Here is a 22167-nt window from a genome sequence, read left to right on the forward strand (position 1 = left end):
ACTCAGGCTACACTGGGTATAGACTCCAAGACCACTGTTCAATTTTTACATATTCTAATCCTTCTTCTTCTTCTTCCGCTTATCCGGGGTCGGGTCGCGGGGGTAGCAGCTTCAGTAGGGAGGCCCAGACGTCCCTCTCCCCGGCCACCTGGGCCAGCTCCTCTGGGGAAATCCCAAGGCGTTCCCAGGCCAGCCGGGAGACATAGTCCCTCCAGCGTGTCCTGGGTCTTCCCCTGGGCCTCCTCCTGGTGGGACGTGCCCAGAACACCTAACCAGGGAGGCGTCCAGGAGGCACCCTGACCAGATGCCCGAGCCACCTCAACTGGCTCCTCTCGATGTGGAGGAGCAGCGGCTCTACTCTAAGTCTCCTCTGGATGACCGAGCTTCTCACCCTATCTCCATGGGAGAACCCAGACACACTGCAGAGAAAACTAATTTCGGCCGCTGGTATCAGCAATCTCGTTCTTTCAGGCACTACCCAAAGCTCGTGACCATAGATGTAACGGAGATCGACCGGTAAATCGAGAGTCTCGCCTTTTGACTCAGCTCTCTCTTCACCACAGCAGACCGGTGCAGCGCCCGCTTCCCCCACCTATCGATCTCCTGTTCCATCTTTCCTTCATTTGTAAACAAGACCCTGGGATATTTAAACTCTTCCACTTGGTGCAGGACATCTTCTCCTTTGATCTTTGCTTTTAAATTGTAAAATCCTCTTTCACAGCAACCTAGATCCTTATGTAATAATTCACAAAGAGAAATCTGAATCGGCTTAATTTGGTATCAATTAGTCAAAACTTAAAATCTGCAGAAACCTTCTGGTTGGTGTATCTCTAACAGGAACTATATGACAATCATGAGCATGAAAGCAGCTGGACGGATAAAAACCCCTTTGTTTATGCACCTGAAGCTGCTCTGACTCAAGGTCTTCCTCTTTGTGTCGAGTAGTAAGAAGAGCTGCTGGCTGACTTCAGCAGACGTGTCAATTTCGCTCTGAGTGTGCATCCCAGCTCAGAAATTAAAGGCAGCGTTTCTACAGAGATGCCTGTTTGCCGGTACCAGGTTACTTATCTGGGTAAAAGTAAAGAGTTAAAACTCAGGAAAAGTAAAATCGAGGCCATGAGATGGGATGTTTAACAATTACAAATGACTTACCTTCTTTTATGTAGTGCAATACTGACTTCCTCTGAGCTCATAATAGTCTGTAGGAGTTTTTATTGGTATTGCACCACCAGTACAGGGCTACTGTGTTGATTTGAGGCCTTCACTTAGTGTGGCACATTGATATTAATACGTCGCCCTTCACTTTCACTGTTATCTCTCAGCAGTGTGACTTATGACGTCTGTTCCATGTAGATATGCCAGAGAAGCAAATATTAGAAGAGTACTGAAAACCTCCAGTCCATTACCCAAATAATCATCAGCATTTAAAAATGTCTGATGTCTGACTGAGATCAGTTTATAGCAATTTTGTGTCCAATGTCTTGAAGCAGAAATATTAGAATATTATCTATGCAGCAAATTCTGTACATTCTTCTTTTTATGGTCCTCCAAAAATGCATAATTATTATATCCTTTGTTTTCCTTCATATTTAGAAACTAGGTTTTGGGTAGAAATAGGAAACTTCACCTGAGAGTTTGTGTTGTTTTTGTTTACCTTTTAGGTTAAAATATATTTCTTTAGTCAGGGAAAACAGTCTGACACTGTGTGTACTTCAAGTTTTTTACATTTTAAATGTCAGTTCTCGTGTCAGTTTAAATGACACAAGTTGGGAGAATGTCATAAACTTGAACTAATCTGTTTTTATGTAGGGAAACTTTCCTAATTGTGATTTTACTGCAAAATTGTGAGATTTTTCCCATCTTGCCCACCATTAACCCTGCACACTTAAGCTCTGACAACATGGATTATTACTAAAGAAGCACTCAGAAATCTGCAGGTGATGAGAATTAAACAATTTTACGCATGACCAGCCAAGATCTGACTGGCTGATAGGAAAATAGCGATCGAAACCGAAACTACCACTTTTCAAAGTGGAAGATCTTACTGGGAGAAGAAAACTTTAAGTTAGCTGTTGGCTGTTTAGTGAATGCCTGTTTAACTGCACAGCTGTGTGACACCAAGTACCTTCTCCCACAAACATCTCTGGTTCCAATATATAAACATGTAGTTATTTTACTACCAAAAGAAAGGTGACTCAGAGCTTCTTGGTAAATCAAGAAAGTATTTAAAAATTCAACACTTAACAGTGAATCCGAGCACTTTTCCATTCTAGTATTAAGTTTGATGCCCCTACTATTACTTTTGAAATTGTCTTGCAAAACAAATGCATATATTGCGATATTGTGCACCTTGCATTTTCAGGTGTGGCACAAAAGACAAAGGAATACATTTGTAAACTATAGTCTGTCCTGCAAAGCACTAAAGAAATTGTGTTTGGTTGGATTTTACTCATCAGACGCCTTTCTCCAATAACCTATACATTTTTACTGTAATTGTGCATTTTCAGAGACGCAGCTTTTGCTATTTCCGATCTCATTTTTACTATAAACATTTTAATTGGGTTTTTAATTCAGGCAAAGGGTAGAAAAAAGTAATTTGCATATTTCTTAAGGAGAAATTAGAATTAGCAAAGATTGGCTTTACAACATTAAAATCTGCCACAAACATCTTTGATCAGAGGATCTCTAATTATTAAACTATCAATATTCATTTAAAAAATGGAAATGGAAATTAGAAAAATGTCATTGTCTGGAAATATAATGGAAAAACACTGGTAGGATCCCCCAAAAACCAACAGTGTCTCCCAAAAAAAATGCAACTCATGATCTGTGCAGTTAATTGAGAAGTATGCATTTGAAATCCCATTCTGGAGACCCAGAGTAGGACTTTATGTGAGTTTTAACCAGGCAGGAGGCCCACATCTAAAATTCATACAGCTCAAACACGCATGCAGAGTTAAGGAGACAGAGCAAAGCGTCAGCAGGAGATTCCCACAGCGAAAGGCCAACCAGGATCCTCTGCACAGAAATCAGACGCGAAATGATCCAACATCCAGATTCCCGGTGGATCTGTGTGTCTTTGAAGCCGAGGTGAAACACATTTAGTAATTTATTTTGAAGATGCTTAAACGGCCTCTAGTTGTGCATTTTTTTTATCAGGCTCAACATCCCAGGTAGAGCTGAAAAAGCTGCATAAGAGTCACTGCAAACGCAATTAGTTATTATGCCATTCTGACCTTCTTGCGGTCACAACTGTCATTAAGCTTTAAACAGACGTGAGGAAACTAGGTCAGGCTGTGCATAAAGGATCCCCCTCTCTGGTGTCTTTTCTGGTATAAACAAAGAAAAAAAAAGCCCAGTCACGTGTAGATTCATTAGAAATACCCAAAGAGCTTCCGTGCTGCCGTTAAAGCGGATGAAATATGTTGACAAAGTTCACTTTCAGACATGTAGTATTTTCCAAAGGGATAATTTCAGCTCCAACTCACCCCATGCTCCGATGATGTGGATGTTGATTTTTTTTTAGGAGTTATTCCTGTCAGAAGTCTGCCCGGCCCGCTTTCTCCTCTCTCCAAAAAGGCTGACTTTCTTCCCGAAATCCTTTTCCTGCGTTACATTTCTCAAGAGTAAAAACACAAATCACTTCCGACTCCAGATTCCCGTCGTTTTCGCCTTCTCTCCTCTGAAGTCAGGCAGTTGTAGTACTCCAGCCCGTCTGCCTGCCTGCCTGCCTGCCTGCCGTCCTTTGTCCGTGGGTTTCCACGGCCAGTAACAGCGCGGCTCCGTCGTGCCCGTGCGTAATTACGCGCCGTGGACGTTTGGCTCAACTCTGCGGGCGAAACAGACAGAGGAATGTCGATGAAAGTCGGACAGCAGACCGCCTCTTGCTCAGTCCTGCTCCAGAACTTGTGAGCCGTGCTCCCCTCCCGCTTCTGAGCCAGATCACACTGGGATCCCATTCAACAATCTTTAGAGGGGCCGCATGGCCCCTTCAGCGCCACCTGACGGACACAATGCGAAGCTCCTCCTCATGTCTACCCTGGAAAACGTCGGCCTGAAATGAGATGTGTAACATAAACGTCTCTTCAGTGCTAATTTATGAGGTGCAGGTTGACATAAGCGTAAAGTATTCAAGAATGATTGGAGAGATGAAACATTTCACCACCAAAACGTCTAAAAGCAATCACATATAAAATAAATACCTCATGTTACATGAAAATCAACCATTTGGACAGATCTCCAAGATACAGCTGCATCCCAATGAGTTAGTATATTCCTTTCAGTTATTCAATCATTACACAGGGGGACATATTTTAAGTGTTATTTCGGTTGATTTCTATGATTATTGGTCATTAATGAAAACCCCAAATTTACTTTCTCAGAAAATTGCTCTATTATATAAAACCAGGGATTTTCTACTCAGAAATGTCAGGCTACTGAATGAATGTCCATTGTTCCATGTTTGGAGTCAATACTTGGTTAGAGCTCCTGCCTCATGGCATGAGCTGCTGCCCTCTAGGAAGAGGTTCCACAGCATCCGCTGCAGGACCACCAGGTTCTGCAAAAGCTTTTTCCCTGCTGCCATCAGACTGTTGAACTGCTGAAGTATAAAATGGACTGTGTACCACACTCGCTGATTTGCACATTTGTATCGTATCCTTATCCAGCATTATAAATGCTGTTCAACTCTTAGTCTCCAATATCACTGCTGCACTTTATCCGGAAACTTACTGCATAATTGCTTACATTTGTTTACATTTGGCTACATTTAAACTGCCTACTGTTCACTGCTGCACTTTATCCGGAAGTCAATTGAAACTTATCCTGTAACTGACTGCAATTTATTACTGCATTTTTATCCTGTACTGTAATTCACTGCAAGGTATCCTGTAGAGTTACTGCAATTTTTCTGAGCTGTATGGAAAGAAATTTCGTTCTGTATGCACTCTTTGCATACAAAATGACAATAAAGAAAGTCTAAGTCTAAGTCATGTAGGTGATGACCCTGTGGCTTTGCTGAGGCGTTAAGGAAGCCCTGTTTGCTTTAGTATTATCCCTAAGGTCATCTGAATTGTCGGGTCTGGTCTCTCTTCTCTTCTTCTTGACAAGACTCCATAGATCCTCTTTTAGATTAAGAGGGTTTGCTGCCCAGTCCGTCACAGTGATGCTCGTGGTGATTAAGGCAGGTATTGGGGCTTTTTGGCAGTTTGGGCAGGTCCCACATCCTGCTGGAAAATAAAATAAGCATCTCCATAAAACCTGTCAGCAGTGGGAAGAAGTGCTGTCCTGCCGTAGAACTTGATTAAAAATAGTGGACTGACACCAGCAAATGATGCTGTAAATCTTCACTGACCGTAGGAAGCTCACACTGGACCTCAAGCCTGTTGGATTCTGTGCGTCTCCTTTTCTCCGGACTCTGTGACCTTGATTTCTAAGTGACATATAAACTTTACTTTTACATGTAAAGATGATTTTGGGCCATAGAGCCACCATAGAGTCCTTTTATTTCAGGAGGGGGTTAATGTAATGAAGCCATAGTGGATTTCACAATCCTCTCATGGATGTAGGATACAGACCACTGCACAGCAGGACTGATTTTGGAACAACTCTCTGCGACTCCACTTCTGTGAAGAGGTCAGTGACTGTCTGCTGGACAGTAGTCGAGTCAGCCGTCTTCCTCATAAACTGATGACTTTTCCATATTGAAAATCCTTTTTTATTGATCTTAAAGAGCAGCCAAATACTCTGAGAAACCAAACTGTAGGTTTAATTTGCATTAAAACCAAAACTTGTAAAAATTATAATAAATAAACCTCAGAATATATAATCCTCTGTGCAGCCAATCTATATAATAAGCAAGTTTTTTTTTTTTTTATTGAATTATTCTCTAGTTTATGTGGTTGCATCTACATGTGTTTGCAAGTTATTCCTCCCACGTCATCAATAATAAGTAACTAATTATCCATCATTAATAGAGAGGAGAACGAGAACAACCACGCGTTTCTTTTTAGAAATAATTGTAATTCCTGAAATATCTCATCATTTTACAGATTATGTAGCTTTTAAGTGACTAAATGCATTGTTCAAGTGGTCTCAGTCTAAGAGATCTAAAATATTTTGCAGAGATTCAGTCTGCTGACAAAAAACTCAAAATAAATGCACAAAACTTTATATCCTTTTTTATTTTTCAATACATTGTCAGAGTATTTCAGTGTGAATCTGTTTTAAATCCTTTCTTTGTGATTTGAAAAGGCAGTCTCTGGCTTGATAGTAGTGTCAACCGTGATTTAGAATAGCTGCAGTTAAATTTTAGGAGGCTCAAATGCAGTGGAAGAGCTGTGGGAGCGGTAATCGTGCTGCTCAGTGGCCTGTTTCAGCGATGCAGCTGACTGCTCCTCTGGGCTGCAGGGAGGCAGCAGAGGGGGCATCCGATCTCTGTCTCACAAACAAGAAACCTCAGGAAACCAAGGAGATTCCTTGTTTGCATAAACACGCTTCTTTAGTTGGTTTCTGGTCGTTTGCGGCACAGCTGGGCACTCTGGGAAGGACAGAGCTAAAGCGTCCGGGCTTCTGCCTTTAACACAGGAACTAATCAGAGCCAGGAGCCCGAGTGTGCAGACCGAGGTCGGTCCTCTCGGCAGGGATTCCCATCCCTCTTCAGTCAAACAGCAGATGAGTCACATTCAGACGCTTTCATGCACGAAACAAAGATTTGTGCAATCAAAGAAATCATGCCTTGTTGAAATGTTTAATGAGTTGAACTTTTCAGTCACTCTGGTCCTCTGCAGATTTCCACAAGAAAATCTGTTTATTTCTGTTAAAGCCACTCAGTTGAAGCTTGTTTAATGAGGAGGAGGATTTCTGCTGCTCGATGATCTGCCTCCTCTCCAGCATCCTGTTCACCTCCAGTAAGTGAAGTGGACCATAACCAGATGGAGATCAGCTGTTTTGACAGCACCTGCAGAATATTTTACCTCTTTACTTTTTAAATCTCCCGGGTCGCTGTTTGCAGAGCGTTTTCAACTCTTATCCATCTGCTCGGCAAAGTGCTGTCCAGTCAGCTCCGCCGTATACTGGGATGAATCAGAGCAGGCTAAATATCTCTGCACCCATCAGCATCCGTCCAGCTGCTCCTGCCACGTCATCATGTTTGACCCAACACATCTGGACTCCACGTGTGCTCAAATCATCACGCTGCCTCGTGTTTCACATGTTTCACAGAGGATGTGCCGTATGTATCCATACAGCCATGTTCCAGTCTGCTCTGGATCCATGCAGCCTTTCCAATTATTTATCCTTCCGGGTTTTCTGATTTATTGATGGCTTTCACCTTGTGGTGTTTATTCTGGATGTACTGTTGTGAAAAGCTCTGTTTATGGCTGCCGTAGGTAATAATAGGCTCATCTAATGGAGAGTGTTTTTCACCGGACTGCATGTTCTGAAGAGTGTTTTTTTTTTTTTTTTACATGACATAAATCCTACTGTTTTCTGAATGTCCTGGCTCTTTTATCTTGCTGATCTCACTTGTTCTCTTTCTCTCTCTGAATTAAACCTAATAGTGATTTATCCACTTCTGCCTTTACAGTCATTTCCCTGATTGATTTTTTTTGTTTTTGTTCTTGCAAAGCTCTGAGCTCACCTAAACAACAGCTCTTGTAGTCAAAATCTACAACCTTTTAACAGCTTAGCATATCAATGAAAAGTGTTTTTGTCAAATCTGAAATCTCATTTGAGCTGCTGGAGGAAGAAAGGTCTGTACACGTTCTCATCTAAAACCAGAAATGGGAACAAAAACCAAGGCAGGCATTATTTGATTTTTAAAATATGAAATAATGAACTGAAATACAAAAAAACATAAACGTAATAGCTAAAAAAAAAATTAGCAGAAATGTGAATTTGCTCCGGATTAGAAGTGAAATGTAATAAAATATAAATTTACTGTGAAATGGAAATTCACAGTAAATTAAAACCTGTTTTTCAAGGTTTCTATGTTACTTGCCCTTTGTGATTTTTATCTGTGAAAAGTGCTATAGAAATAAAGTTCACTTACTTAATTACTTAATTACAAAGCAGACAGCCATGAAAAATGTGCAAATTGCAATTGTTTTTTTTTTTTTCTGTCAAACGTTACCACATAGCATGTGTTTGAAACACTAACTGAATAATGGTAAATTTAGCAGTTACCATTTACCAATAAGTGAATAAAATTCTATAAATCCTTTATGATTACTTTGTTTTATGTTTCATGATGATATTTTGTCTGTGTTAAAATTGATAATTGACCAGAATAAAAATGAAATATACTGATTATTTTAATTTACCAGTGAGATGGAGCAGGACAGGAAGTTGTCTCTTCGCTATAGTTTCCCTAATTGCCCTTTTAGTTTGTTGCCCCAAAGTCTCGAGGTATACCATGATAACAAACATAAATGATTTCTTTAAATCATTGTACTGCATAATTTTGGTCATTCTGTCTGTTCACGGGCTGTGTTACCTGTATTCTTTGCTCTCAAGAATAAAAGAAGAAGTGAGAAAAGCTTCCTTAATGCACACACAAGCAAAGATTCAGTTGAAAATCCTGAAGGTCCTGCCGGCCTGTTTTACACACACTGCCCTGTAAAAAAGTCAGCATGAATCAGTGCGGGCAGCGAGAAGGCAGAGTAAATGCTGAAGGTTTAGTCAGAGCAGATGGGATGAACAGAAGGCTGAAAATCCAGGACAGCACAGATCAGTCAATTCTGAATATAAAATGGCAAATAAACGTTAGTAACATTTTATGTAGCGTAAGAAAAGGCTGTCAGAAAAAAACAAAAACACTTGGTGTTAAATGTGTGGTATTATTCGGCAGATTGATGGCCATTTATCATGGGGAAAATTGAACCTCACACAGCTTGATTTCTCGGCCACATGGAGAAAATAAAAGGCTTTTATTGATCTGAGGCTCTCAGATTTATCGTTTTACTCTATAAAAGATGGCCGAGGATGGATGAGTGAGACGTAATGTTGCAGAAAAGAAGATTAATCTGTAAAACATGTGACATTTTTTAGACAGACAGAAATAAAGTGAACATTTGTAAACTATGAAAACACAAACACAACTTGTTTATTTAGCCAGAAATAACAGCTGCTGGGTATTAAGAGCAGAAGCGTAAGTAGCTGATGAGTATTTAGTGACTTCATGATTTTCTGGGCTCTAAAGTGGGTCATTTTGGCCATTAGAAAATTAAAATGATCTGATTTCACAGCTGTTCTCATTCTGGTCAGACATACAGGGGTTTAGCTTTATAATATAAATAATACAGAATATAAATTGTGATTTTTTTTTATTGAATACCTTTATAATTATTCGTTATTTATGTTATTATGCATATTTATGGTCCTGTCACTTCTTTTTTATGTTTATTTATTTATGTTTTGTCGAACATAGTCCTGTGTTTTATGGTCAGACATCTCTACTTTCTTCTCATAAAATCATTAAGATTAAACACTTTCATACTGAAGAAGACATGCTGAGTCCTAGTTGGAGGTCCTGCAAGCCTTACCTTTTCCCAAAGCATATAAAACATGTGCTGAAAGTTATTTTTTCATAAAAAAAACTTTCCATCTGTGTATCATTCAGGAATTATTGATTTAAATTGTCTGGAAACGCCCTTTGAACCTTTTCCAGATTAATAGACAGCAACAGTTGCTTCTCTGAGGTCATTATTGTTGTCTTTCCATCCTGACATTGTCTTCAAACACACCCACTGGTTCCAAAACCAGCAAACTGCTAACGTCTCTGCTCTTGTAGAGCTGTTAAAACTGTTTCAAGTGTTTATTTAGGCAGTAACTGGCCATTCTAAAAAAAAAAAAATAAGAATAAAAATCATGGATTTACCTATTTTTTCTCCATGGCTGTAGCTACTGTAATCTACAGAAACCCTTTTTCTCTTTTCTTTTTAAGTCTATTAGTTTTAGAAGTCTAAAAATAAAACACCACCTCTGCTTTTTAAATAAAGCATTGTCGCCACCTACTGGCCTTTATTCTTTGTATGTATGTATGTATGTATGTATGTATGTATGTATGTATGTATGTATGTATATATATATATATATATATATATATATATATATATATATATATATATATATATGTTTATTTTAAAGAAGGCATATCATTGTAATATTTCAAATATGCATATGTGGTGTTGGAAACTAAACCGCCTTCATATAGGCTTTCGTAACAACAAAAAATGACTTTAAAATCCATGGAAATAAATAAGGATAGAAATAATGATTCATCTGTATTAGAAAATTAACCTGTAACAATAAAAACTCACTTTTCAAGTCACCCTGGACAATTAAATAAACAAAAATCTGAAATAATATTTTGAGAAAGCAAGTGTAGTCTTTTTCTTTTCCATTTGATGATTTTTGTTTGTTTGTTTTAAAGCAGCAGTCTAACAAAGACACCTAACAAATAAAACCTTCAGCGTAGTGAAAATCTTGAGCTATTTTTAACTTGACCAGCAGGGGGCACCGAAGAGTCCCAACTGCTTCCGCATGGCGTCACGTTCTTACGCAACATCATGGCGGCTGTACAACAAACACGAGGATGTGTGATTTAACGCAGAGTTAGGCGTATTTGAGCTTCAGCGAGCCTCCAGAAACGTTTATTTGGTCTCTTTTTGTTTTCCTGTAGTCAGAACATGGACGACCTGTCGTGTGTGGGCCTGTCAGACTGGCTGGTGAAGCAGTGCAAACAGCTGGGAATCAACAAACCCACCCCGGTTCAGGAGCACTGCATCCCGGCCATCCTCCAAGGTAACAGCTGTTCTCTTTAGCCGAAGGATAGATGCTGCGTTTAACCGGCAGCCCACGTAAATTCCTGCTCGATTTGTGTACTTGTGACTTAAAGTAAACAAAGAAATAAAGGTATATGAATTAAAAACGTGTTAACTCTGAACCTTCATCCACATGCTTTCCCAAAACGTCCAGTCAATGTGTTTTGTTGCGTTTTAGAGACCAACACAGAGTAGGAAGAAAATGATGAGTCTGAAAAGTGTGGCGTGCATTTACAGCTGAATCTTTTTCTTCATAATAACCCCTTTTTGGACAATTGGAGAACAAAACTTTTGCCCACTTTTTCTTTGCAAAGTAGATTATGGTCGGTCAGATTGGATAGAGCGCATCTATGAACGTGAGTTTTAAATTCCGCCACAGATTTAGGTGTGGTCTTTGACTGGGCCACTCTGTTGTAGCTCTTGATATATATTTTGGTTGAATCATGCAAAAAGCTGGACCTCTTTAAAGCGTTCTGTGTTTAGTTCATCCATCTTCCTTGTCCCTGCTGAAGGAAAGCGGGCCCACAGCATGATGTTTTCCCCATATTTCGTCTTAGTACTGGTGTTTTTAGACTGTTATTTTTTCACATAGTGTTTTGCATGTAGGCCAGAGAGTTATATTTTGGTCTCAGGTGCTTAGAGCACTTTCTTCCACTTGTTTGCGGTGTGCTTGCACGGTGTATGGCAAACTTGCAGTTCACCACATTTTATATTATGGCTTCTTCTATTAATAGTGAATTTCTTATTTTACTACACATTTGATAGACAATTTTTATCCTGTATTTCAGTGATGTTTTATGTGACACAGAGGGCAGCTTTTTCTTATTTTTTTCTCTTGCATATGTGTATTCTTGTTTTTTGTCTGTTTTAAAGGAGCTATAAGTAAGATATTTACTGTAAAATCAACCTAAATCATTCTCATTTATCACCCAGGATGGAAGTAACACTCCCTATAAACAATCGCTCCTTTCCATCAACAATGTCTTAGTCACGTTTTTCTCAGCAGCAGCCTGCAAACATGGAAGCCAGTAAAAGAATCAGACCAGCAGTAGAACAGAACACATCATATACCGGTCCTGTGGAAGTAAAAATTCACAACAGCAACGCACAGTTTAAAAACGGCATGTTAGTGTGTTGTGATTGGCAAGCTGTTGTACCGATTTAAGCCACAAGGTGTCAGTGTTACTTATAGCTCCTTTAAAGTTTAAAACAGAATACTTGTGATCATCACGGTTGTTTAATACATGTATTCAGAAGACTGACGTGTGTTTCTTCGCTCAGGGCGTGACTGCATGGGCTGCGCCAAGACTGGGAGTGGGAAGACGGCGGCCTTCGTGTTGCCCGTGCTGCAGAAGCTGTCAGAGGAGCCGTACGGCATCTTCTGCCTGGTGCTCACTCCTACCAGGTCAGAAACCACAGACAAACATCAGGAGCTCATTTTAACAGGAGCTTTTTGTTAGGGCCATGAAATCTCAGGCTGTAAGAAGCCTGAATACGCAACATAACCTGTTCAGAGTCTGCGTTTTACCAACATATGAACGTCAGTTATGAATGTGTTGAAAATGAAAACCCAAAGATTTTTTTAATAGACATTTTACTCTGAGTAAATCACTGAGAAACAAAAATAAACATTGAATAGGAATTTAAATATTAAAAAAAAGGGGGGGGGGATCCTCATTTGAAGATGAGAAAACCCCATAAAAAATAAGAGTAGAATAGAAATATCCTTTACTGTTCCACAGGGGGAAAATTCAGGTGTACCAGCAGCAAAGTGAACCGTGCATATAAACACAAAGTAAAAAAAAAAGAAGAGGATGTACAGTACAGGTAAATTTACCTTCATAAAAAAAATACGACAGTTATTTATAAAAATATTACACTCAGAAAAGAACTGTGCAACTGAGTAGGATGACTTTAAAAATCTACAAAAACCCTCATTTGTATTTATTCATAAACACAACAAAAGACTATTTACAACAATAAAGAAACAGCAAAAAGAGCAGAAATGTAAACAACCTATTGAGTTGTTTGGAGCAGGGGTTGTTATAATATCACATTTAACACCCTTATGGCCAATATTACACAAAAGAGTCTTTCTGGGTTTTTTGAAAGAGATCTATCAATATATTGGACAGATATATTGGACAACCTAGACTCTGAAATAATGGGGTAAAAGTGACTCCTCAGTCGGCTGAATAGCTGACATCAAACCAGCTGTATTTAATATAAACAAAGTCAGCTGGTTAGCCGCACAGAATTTTTTTTTTTTATTCATAAACAGACACTTTAACACATAATGTAACAACATTACAATGAAGTCTAACAGCTGCTGGGAGGAAGGATCTGCGATAACGCTCCTTTGTGCATCTAGGATGCAGCAGTGTGTCACTGAAGGAGCTTTGCAGCTCTGCAGCAGTGATGTTACTTCTGCCAGTGGTCAAATATTTTTCACCTTTATACAGAAAGTTTGGCTCTCAGAGGTTATGTTGCATATTCAGGCTTTTTACACCCTGAGATTTCATAACCTTAACAAAATGCTCCTGTTAAAATGTGATATGCATGTATTTAAAGCAATGGAATTTCCTTCTATTCTCTATTTTATTTACTTTTTTGTCATGTGATTTAATGCAGGGAACTGGCCTATCAGATTGCAGAGCAGTTCAGAGTTCTGGGGAAGCCTCTGGGTCTGAGAGACTGCATCGTCGTCGGTGGAATGGGTAACTGTCTGCAGCGTCGCCGACAGAACCGGCTTCAGGGCTTATGCCTCGACTCCCTCTGTGTGCAAATTAATCCCATCCTGTGTGCAAATTAAAGTGGAAAACTGTGCTTGTTTTCAGTTTAATTTCTCTTTTGTAGATTTTTAAAGCTTGCACACACGCTAGTTCTTGCTTTAAGCCACATTTCAAGTAAACGTCTCTCCTACCGAAGACATCGCTCCAGGGCTGTGCATAAAAAAATCAATACAAAGATTAATATCGATATTCTGGCTTTCAATGTCAATATACCTCCCAACCCCTAGGGGGCGTTATCACAGTGCACCGTTACCGTTCACAGCGAGGAAGTGCAAGTGAGACGAATTTGCAGAATGGCCGACAGGATTTTAGAAGCGCCTTTGTCCCTGAAATCAGACGTTTGGGCAAATTTTTGGTTTCTGTGAAACGTTAAATGCATTGAAGCAAATGCACTTTATTTTCCTGTTAATATATCAATGTTCAATAAATTGAACTTAAATATAATATTTGGTTGGTTTTGTTGATTGGTTGACTTTAAGCATTAAATTTAAAAGTAATAAATATCGATATTGGAGTCAAATCAAGCTGAGCTATGTATTTAGAATCGTATCGTATCGGCTCATCCTGGATGATACCCAGCCCTACATCGCTCTGTATGATGTTCGCCCTGACTGTCTCCCTCTCTCTGTGTTGTGACGTGGGCAGACATGGTGAGCCAGGCCTCAGAGTTGTCCAAACAGCCTCACGTTGTCGTCGCAACGCCGGGTCGGTTGGCCGATCACATCCGCAGCTCCAACACCTTCACCATGAGCAAGATCAAGTTCTTGGTGAGAAAGTAGATATTTTATCACTGATGGAACAAAAAACATTTTACTTCAAACTGTCAGAAACACATAGCTATAAAGTTACAGTTTTATGAAACTGTTGTTTCTGCCGACTATCCTGTGACTTTTTTTATTTTGTTGTAAATATTTTTCCAAGATTTTGGACGAAGCCGACAGGCTCCTGGAGCAGGGCTGCACCGACTTCACCAAAGACCTGGAGGTGATCCTCAGCGTCTTACCGGCCAAACGTCAGACGCTGCTGTTCAGCGCCACGCTCACCGACACCCTGCAGGAGCTGAAGAGCATCGCCATGAACCAGCCTTTCTTCTGGGAGAGCACATCGGAGTGAGCAAACCCGACCGTTTCCGTCTTCACAGATTCTTCCAGCCGTTTAAAGCTGTTAGATTTCAGCAACATCCTCCAGCCTGAACCCTGTTCCTTGTGAAAAGAAAACCTTTCCAGGGAGGAATCTGGGAGCTTTTTTATTTAAATATAAGGTTTTATAAGTTTCTTTTCACATTGCAGCTTCAAATTACAGTTTATTTTATTTATCTGCAGTCACAGGTTTTGCATCTAGAGACTGAAATTGGTCCCATTCTTCTATATAGATTGCTTGAAAGCAATCTGGACTTTGACTAGGCCACTAGGCTGATGGTGATGCTTTTTGCACCCTTCCAAGATTGGCCTGTATTTAACTCCCACACCATGAGGCTGCCATCACCGTGCTTCACCATTGTGGCTGTGCGTTCGGGGAGATTAGCTGCCAGCTTTTTAGTTGCTGTATTTTGCTCTCTCCATCTACCCTTTACCCCCGCTGAAGAAAAGCATTTCCAGACCATGATACTGCCACCTCCATGTTTCATGGTGTGGGCGGTGTGATGGCAGTGAAGTTGTGATGCATTCAGATCCAGGAGCTGGGATATAAAAAAAAAACGATGTCCTGATTAGTGTGCTCCAGCCGCAAGTTGGAAAAGTAGCTGGAATCACTCTTTGAATTGGAGATAATTATCTGTAACGATAAAGTGTTTAAACAGAAGAAGTGTTCACAGATTTATATTTTACTCCTCCTTCCAGTTCCTCTGGTTTGATTTATTTTTATTTTTTTTGTATTATTGCAGCCTTCATTTCACTCATAATTGTATTGAGGCCATGTTGAATAGTGAACTCAAGGCGACTTGCTTGGCTCCAACTTTATCAGACGAAATTCTCAGTTCAGCGGACATTGACGTAAAAACATGTTTTAAACACTTAAACTTGGAAAATCACGCTTCTGAGTAGAATTTTAAAGAAAATACCACCAAAAGCTTAATGTGATGGGGAAAATGGTTTTACAAAGTTTAGAATCAGGAGAGTTAAATCCAAACCTTTTAGATTTTTATCAGTGGAAAATAAAGGTTTGCATTATTTACCTTCCACATTACAGTTGTGTATCTTTCACACAAAATGCTGTTAAATACTTTGATGTTTGTATACTTGTGTTGCATTAATTATGACTTTTGAACTAAATTTGAATTTAAAAAGAAGTTGTGAACCTAAATGTGAGAGAAAATTGTGAAATAAAAATGTATTTTTTCGTACACTCTGGCCTCCCAGCAGCGTTCACAGCGATGCTTGTTAATAATCTTGTTGTTGTTGTTGTTGTTGTTGTTGTCAGAACGCGGACGGTGGAGGAGCTGGACCAGAGGTACATCCTCACGCCAGAGAAGGTGAAGGACGCTTACTTGGTCCAGCTGATCCAGACGTTCACAGACCAGCATGACGACTGGTCCATCATCATCTTCACCAACACCTGCAAGTAAGGAGCCCGGCCAAATGTTTCTATCGATTAGTTCATGAAAAGTTCATGATTCTCTGCTGTCTGGATAATTTAGTGTTTAGCATTTATTGACGCGTATATCAAAGAAGCCTGAATGTATCGAGTGCATGTAAAGAAAATAAATATAAATGACATTTTCAGGAACTGCCAGATTCTGACGATGATGCTGCAGGCGTTTAACTTTCCTACCATCTCTCTGCACTCCATGATGAAACAGGTGAGACGAATCAGAACCGCCGATTTGGTTAGAAACGTCATTCTTTAGCTGGAAATGTTCCGTGTTATCGACACCGACCGGAACCGATGGAAACAGCACAGAAGTCTGCAGCTTCTGCTCGGTTATGTTTTAACGGGAAAGTATTCTAAGTGTAAGGAAAGGACCTGCTGATGACGTGGAAACCAGAGCAGATTAAAACCAGAGAATGAATATTTCATGTTATATGGACACTAGTGTTGTACCGATAACAGTATAGGACGGGGCTCCGATCCAGCACTAAAATGGTGGTATCAGTATCGGTATCGATTTGTACCAACAAATAGGGCACGATACCATTTTGATGTTTGTATGTCACTTGAACGCAGCCTTCTCTCTCCCGACTAATATTATACATGTTATATAAGTTCATGAAAGTTGCACTATTGACATTTGAGAGCCAAAACTCAGGGTTTAAAAGAGATTATTCAATTATTAATGTCATTTTACTGTCTTACTGTTGCACTACTATTATACATGTTATAATTTCACCAATGTTGCACTATTTTGGCCTTTTTAGAGCCAAAAGTTTATTCGACTATTGTCACCCATTCCAGGTAGGCAATAAAAAGTTCTACTACCCTAAGTTGTATGCAGTTCTTCATATATACAAACACATCCATTTCAAACAGATGGTATCGGTATCGGCCAATACTGCACAGCCAGGTATCGGGTATCGGTATCGGGGCCAAAAAATGGCATCGGTGCAACACTTATGGACACTGAAACAAGAAGGTAGAGGAGAGGGGGAACTAAAAGGGAGAGAAAGAGAGAGGACGATACATCCTCAGTCTGCTTCTTCACCTGCAAAGAGAGATGTAAAAAGAACAGCACAACCAGTAGATAAAGTGTTTGAGATACAATCAACGCCTTGATGCCATCACTGAAGAATATACAGTATTAATTAATACGTTAATGACCGCCCTCTACTTTCTCCAGAAACAACGATTCGCCAACCTTGCCAAGTTCAAAGCCAGCGTCTATAAAATCCTGATTGCAACGGATGTAGCTGCCAGGTAAATTCTACACACACTTCAGGATTCACATTTTAAAGAGTGGTATGAGGGTTAGTCTGATGCTCCGCTGCTTGTTGTGACTTTTTAATTAATTTATTTTTTCTCCCCCAGGGGTTTGGATATTCCAACCGTCCAGGTTGTCATTAACCACAACACTCCAGGGCTTCCCAAGAACTACATCCACAGAGTCGGGAGAACGGCGAGAGCAGGTAGTACTGGGGGCGGGGGGGCTCTGCACTGCACTGCAAAAACGGAACTTAAAATAAGCAAAATGTTCTTAAAATTAATGCATTTGTCCTTGATTTGAGCAGGTAAATAAGGTAATTTGCCAATGGAATAAGATTTTTGCACTTAAAATAGGAACAACTCATCTCCATCTTATTTCAAGTGCAGGATGTCTAATTATCTTATATTAGGGGTCAAAATACTCATTCCATTGGCAAATAATCTTATTTACCTGCTCAAATCAAGGACATATACACTAACTTTAAGAACATTTTACTTATTTTTAGATCTGTTTTTGCAGTGTGCAGCCTGTTGGGTGATTTACACAAATGCAGAACGCTGGTCAGTTCAGGCTTTTGGATGAACCCGATGAATAAACGCAATTTTTGAATAACGTGTTTTTTTTTATCTGCAGGGAGAAACGGAGTGTCCATCACGCTGGTGACGCAGTACGACATCCACCTGGTCCATTCGATCGAGGAGCAGACTAGTGAGTCGGTGCAACAAGCTGAGCTTCCTTAGATGGATAAATCCTGTGGACCCACAGGTTTTGATTGGGTTGTATTTATAGGAACTGGATTAAATTGAATTGAATATTAGCATCCCGCAGCATGATGGTGCCACCATCGTGTTACATGAGAGGTCAGCATCATCCCAGATTGGATTTAATGTAATTGGACATTAAGTAGTTTTTTTTTTCATCTTAGTGCCTAAATCGAGTATTTGGTAGGATATTATATTTCAGGTAAATTTTTTATGCCAAAAACATATTAGACCTGTTGGAGGTGCTTTCACTGGGCTTGATGTCAACCTTTTACCCCCCACAGAAACGAAGCTGAAAGAGTATCCCATGGAGGAGAAAGAAGTCTTGAAGATCCTCACACAAGTGAACGTGACCCGCCGCAAGTGTGAAATAGTATGAACTTCTCTTTATATCCAGTATTTAAGGATCCTGTAGCTAGTTGATGTAGGTTATCTGAGGAGGCTGGTTCCAAAAGAAACCATTCTCTGGTTCCTGCTTCGTAACAAACCATGATGTCAACAGGATAAACTGATTTCTATTCAAATTGTGTTCCAGAGACTTGAATCGACAGACTTTGATGAGAAAAAGGAGATTAACAAGAGGAAGCAGCTGATCCTGGAGGGAAAGGTGAGAGCAAAGTTCTGTTTACCAGCTAAAACATTTGGCGGGTGCATCTCAGGAAATTAAAATACCGTATTTCCTGGAGTATAAGTCGCAACATTCAAAAAGTGCATCATAAAGAGGAAAAAAAGAAAACATAAGTCCCACCAGTCTATACACATTTATTTCACAACCCAAGACTAAAAACTGACATTTAATCTGGTCTGCTAATTTATTAAATTACACATCTGCATCGACAACCGGCTGAATAACATGAAGCATACCTGGGAGGATGAATGGGGTGAATTAGCAACTTCAGCCAGTTAAGTTTTATCCAGCACATTTCAGCGTAATGGGCTGTTACGGGGAAAGTTATCAAAATTACACCTAAATTAGACCATGAGCATAGCATACAGTGCTACGTAATAAGCTAACAGTACGACACGGATGTTTCAGAGCTACATAAAGCTCATGTATATCAGCAAAGTTATCAACCGCCCAGACTACTGACCTGTAAACTAGCACTAGCTGTTATTAGCTTCACAAACAGCCCAGTAACAGGATTCTATCGTGCATATGCAGACTGAAACATTCATTTATCTATAAATTAATGTTTCAATTCACTTTTAAGTGGTGCAGGATAGCTTTCACAAGCCTAGTGAGCCCTCTTGTGGCTATAGACGGTAATTTTTACTCCATGGTTCATGGTGGTTAATATCAATTACCATTTAAAGGCATACTATGCAACATTTTTCAGTTAATTAATGTGTTCCATACCGTTTTGGATGATTAAATGAGTCATTTCAGGTCGAACAAAGGTTTTCTCGGCCGCACTGGGGGTCTGTGGGGGAAATACCGCACTTGCAATTGCAAGAGCTCACAGCCCGCACACACAGAAGTCTCGCTTTACTGCGAGAACTCCATGTGTTTTTGCCCTGCCATTCACTATATGCACGCGCGAAAGCAACAACAAAGAACCGCGTGTTAACGTCAAATGAACATGCAAGCGTATCGAGTTTTATTATTATTATTATTATTTTTTTTTTTTATGTTGGCGAGACGCTACCGCAGCGAGGCGGCTTATAAAAAAAATAAATAAATAAAAATAATAATAAAAGTGGCGAGGCGGGCGCGGCTTGGCGCCGCCTCGCCAAGATAGCGCTGCGGGAAGCTTGATGTTCATACCTTCACTGTGTTAGTCATTGTTTGTACCGCCGTTTTTTCCACTTTTCGTTGCGTTCGCCTGTCTGCTAAGCTCAAAACAACCGCGCCTGGCTTGACGGAGAAACCAGAACAGCTGAGCATCTTTACGACAGTGCACTTTTACTTTCGCCCTCTGGGGGGAGCCTCGCTGGAAAATCAACCCCGGTTGCATAGTATACCTTTTAAGTTGTATATACAAGTTGCAAGATCGGTCAAACTATGAAAAGGTGTGATTTATAGTCCGAAACATACAGTATCACAGAAATTAATTTATTTCGATCATATAGTAAAGAACGTAACACACATTCAAGACTTTTTTTGTTGATGCTAATATAGTTTAATGTGAAATATAACCTAAAATGTTTGACTTTTTAAAGATGAGTGAAAAATGATCTAATAATAAAAACAGAAAAGTCGGCGGACTGAATCATGTCTCTGTACTGGACAGCATGAATTATTGCATCGATGTGGCATAGAGGCGACAGCCTGTGGTTCTGCTGAGGGCCACTGGAAGCCCAGCTTGCTTTGATAGCGGCCTTCAGCTCATCTTCCTCCTGACGACACTCCATAGATCCTCAATGAGGTTCGGGTCTGGCCAATCAAGCACAGCAACAGAGAACCAGCTTATGGTTCCTTTGGCCGTTTGGCTCGGTACCAAATCCTGCTGGAAGATGAAGTCCGTAGCTTGTCAACAGAGGGAAGCAGGAAGTGCTCTACAACTTCCTGATAGAGCTGCCTTTAGACTTGATAAAATGTTGAACCAGCAGGGGAAATAACACACTGGAACTTACAAAAACAACTTAAATTCCTGTGCCTCTTCGATCTAGCCCCTCCTTACTGGGATCTTGATTTGAAAATAAAGTTCAACTTTTATCTAAGACATTTAAAGCTCAGACAAAACATTTGTAACACCTCCTCAGGAGTGGTTTAAAGTAAGGACTGCATTTTCCCCAAACTCTGGATTTCAGTCCTGTTACGTTTTCTGTCCTCTCAACTTTTCTAATTAACATGTTTGAATTAGTTTTGGGCTTGCCTTCCTTGTGGAGGGTGTCTTATGACATTTCTGTAAATGTTTTAGATATCATCAAAACTTTTAGATACTTGAAATATCTCCAATCAATGAGCTTATTGCTCTGAATTTATTACAGTAAACCTGTGATTAGTTAGAGGACTTCATTTTAAAAGTTTTCTCTGGTTCAGCAAGTCTGGTCAGAAGCTGAAGCGACGCTAAAGCAAGTGTTAAAGTGACCTTTGCTGCCGTTTCAGGACCCCGACCTGGAGGCCAAGAGGAAGGCGGAGCTGCAGAAGATCAGGGACCAGAAGAAGAAGTTTAAACAGAACATCCAGGAGAGCATTCAGAGACAGAAACACAGACAGACGAAGAAGAACCAGACCAGGAACAAAAAGGCAGAGTTGAGCACGTCGTAAAAGCTGCCTGGTGTCTTTATAAGCTTTATTTCTGTACAATATCTGGTGCAAATAAATGTCATGTGATCGAAGCTCAAACAGACCACCTTTTATTGATTCAGTTTAAGGAGGGAACCACCGTCTTGTGATGAAACAGCACTGCAACGAACGTTATTTACATCACAATGAAGTCAATCTCTGAACTGAACTACTCAGACTGGATGCAGATGTTTGAACCAATCTACCGAATCACTTCTAAAAAAAAATAATAATAATCACAGCGCGTTTCAAACCCTTCGCCGCTGCTCAGATGGTGGAAATACTACGGAAACGATATTAGGGCGGCGTTTTGCTTTAAAGCTATCAACATGTTAGGCCTTAGGTGGGACAGGTTAAAATAACTTACAGCACAAATGAGAGCCGGATAATGTCAACAAATCAAACTCCTAATCATCTACCTGGAACGAGATTGTCACATGTCTGCAGACGTGAGAAGCAGGTGAGGACTACATTCTATGTTCAGAAAGTGTTGCTTTAAAAAAAAAAAAAAAAAAGACAAACTACAATCCCTCGGACATTTCCAGGAGGGTCCAAACGTCCAGGCGAAAAAAAAAAAAAAAAAAAAAAGGAAACCGCTTCTGCCTCGTGTGTTTGCTACAAAAGACAGATTTTTTTTTTTTAGTAAAATGGGCCCAAAAAACACCCAAACTGATCATGATGCACACAGCAGCAACGGATTTAACCA

General features: G+C 40.0%; 2 protein-coding genes across 3 annotated transcripts in view; one reads left to right on the top strand and one right to left on the bottom strand.

The window, feature by feature from the left end:
- Positions 1-3974, bottom strand: part of homer3b (homer scaffold protein 3b) — a 65467-nt gene extending 61493 nt beyond the window's left edge. The window contains exon 1 of one of the 2 annotated variants that reach the window (XM_036140991.1): positions 3489-3974. Coding sequence is in view for 1 of the 2 variants with exons in the window: in XM_036140992.1 (XP_035996885.1) it covers positions 3489-3493 (5 nt within the window). In the remaining variant the exon portion in view is untranslated. The remainder of the gene's footprint in view (positions 1-3488) is intronic. The other variant, XM_036140992.1, reaches the window with a different exon arrangement.
- A 6573-nt stretch (positions 3975-10547) lies between these two features.
- On the top strand, positions 10548-21688 carry ddx49 (DEAD (Asp-Glu-Ala-Asp) box polypeptide 49). Its single transcript, XM_036140995.1, has 13 exons — positions 10548-10803; positions 12105-12228; positions 13455-13540; positions 14261-14382; positions 14537-14724; positions 16034-16174; positions 16337-16412; positions 17388-17464; positions 17576-17673; positions 18105-18179; positions 18517-18605; positions 18768-18839; positions 21282-21688. Exons 1-13 carry the CDS (start codon positions 10689-10691, stop codon positions 21441-21443), a joined length of 1425 nt encoding a protein of 474 aa, XP_035996888.1. The 5' UTR covers positions 10548-10688; the 3' UTR covers positions 21444-21688.
- The last annotated feature ends 479 nt before the right edge of the window (positions 21689-22167 follow it).

The sequence above is a fragment of the Fundulus heteroclitus genome, chromosome 9 (genome assembly GCF_011125445.2).
Source record: "Fundulus heteroclitus isolate FHET01 chromosome 9, MU-UCD_Fhet_4.1, whole genome shotgun sequence".
In the NCBI taxonomy this organism is placed as follows: domain Eukaryota; kingdom Metazoa; phylum Chordata; class Actinopteri; order Cyprinodontiformes; family Fundulidae; genus Fundulus; species Fundulus heteroclitus.